The following is a 1,490-nucleotide window of genomic DNA, read 5'->3' on the forward strand; positions in this document are numbered from 1 at the left end:
AAGTCAATTGAACAAACACTCGTTATTGATATATCCACATTTATAAATATAAAGGCCTATTCTAATCGCAAGCAATATAATTACTAAGCGCTTATTCAAATGTTGTGTCCGCGATCTTTTTTCTGATCATATCTTTCTTACTAATGATATTTCTTACTAATCATATGATATTGAAATTGTAATATCAATTAAAATTATGATTTCTAATAACTTTCTTAAGGATACATTGTGTGCAATTTCATAAGTTCAATATAAACAAAACAAGACAATTCTGTATACACTTCTAAAGTATTTTTCTAATAGGTTTATATTAATGCAGCTTTTAATATATATTAATGCAGCTTTTAATATATATTACTTTTCTTTCTTTGCAAAAATTAATAATTATTTTTTGTTGCAAAAAATATGAAACTGGAAACCACTTAACATAAATATCCAGATGCTCTATTTAGACATCTTATATTAAATAAAAATAAATATACCCGTGGGAAACAAATGCAATATAAACGAAATGAAATGAAATGGAGTTTGACATTTTACAAGAAGTTCGAACTTTTCTTACAAGTTATTATCACAGTAATGAATTTTCTTACTTACATGTTTACTTCGTAAACGCTTGTGATGGTATCTGTTCACGATTTAAAATAAAGGCAGAGATTGCATTATCGTAATTCCACTGCGTATCTTGTAAGCATTTCAAGCTCCATTCCAGATTCATATTTGTTTGTTGACTTAACATTAACGTCATCTGCTGTTTCATTTCATCACTGGATTCCGTTGCCACGAAATTCGTTACTTCTACTGAACTCAGGGCCGGTGTTTCCGATTGGATTTGTTGATTTTCTAACTGATTTAGTTGCTGGTGCAATTTCGTTAATTGCGACTCAGATAGCTGACTAATATGCAACTGCTCATTCTGAATACAGTATCCTTCATCCTTCGGAACAATTATAAATGTTCGGTTGAAATAATAGATAATAGGCTCTTCCTTATTATCAAGTTGAACATAGCCTGTTATCGTAATGAACATCATTGTTTGCTGATTAAATAAAAAATAAATTATGAATTTATCTTTGTTTTTTATACACATATCTTTTTATCTTTTATATAATGTATAACATACAATAGGATATGGTCACTCGTAGTAACAAATACCTACTTACTGTAGCAAGAGAGATATCCATGGTAAAAGTACTCAACAGATGCCTTGTTCGTGGTATTTCTGATATAAAAGAAACTACAGGTAATCTACCTTGTTTCAAAAATTTCTCTCTTCTGGTCGTATCGTTTATTCTAAATAGGTTTCGATTCTCCAAATGATACCCATTTAACCTGTGAAAAATAATTTTAGTTCAATAATTTGAATTGTATCATTACTCAATATTAAGAATGTTAAAAATATATTCATACAAGATACAAGAATACTGAAATATATATAAATTTTGCTCTCTCTCTCTCTCTCTCTCTCTCTCTCTATATATATATATATA

The 1,490-nt window shown here is 28.6% G+C and overlaps 1 protein-coding gene across 1 annotated transcript in view; it reads right to left on the reverse strand.

Annotated features, from left to right (window-relative positions):
* Positions 1 to 488: 488 nt before the first annotated feature.
* The window catches only part of LOC108695116 (nuclear RNA export factor 1-like), a 6,058-nt gene continuing 5,056 nt past the window's right edge, over positions 489 to 1,490 (reverse strand). Inside the window, exons 9-10 of the mRNA XM_018204875.1 lie at positions 1,164 to 1,332; positions 489 to 1,039 (exon numbers count right to left, since the gene is read on the reverse strand). Coding sequence (XP_018060364.1) covers positions 602 to 1,039; positions 1,164 to 1,332 — 607 coding nt within the window. The 3' untranslated portion in view covers positions 489 to 601. The remainder of the gene's footprint in view (positions 1,040 to 1,163; positions 1,333 to 1,490) is intronic.

Source organism: Atta colombica, unplaced genomic scaffold (assembly GCF_001594045.1).
Source record: "Atta colombica isolate Treedump-2 unplaced genomic scaffold, Acol1.0 scaffold126, whole genome shotgun sequence".
NCBI lineage: Eukaryota > Metazoa > Arthropoda > Insecta > Hymenoptera > Formicidae > Atta > Atta colombica.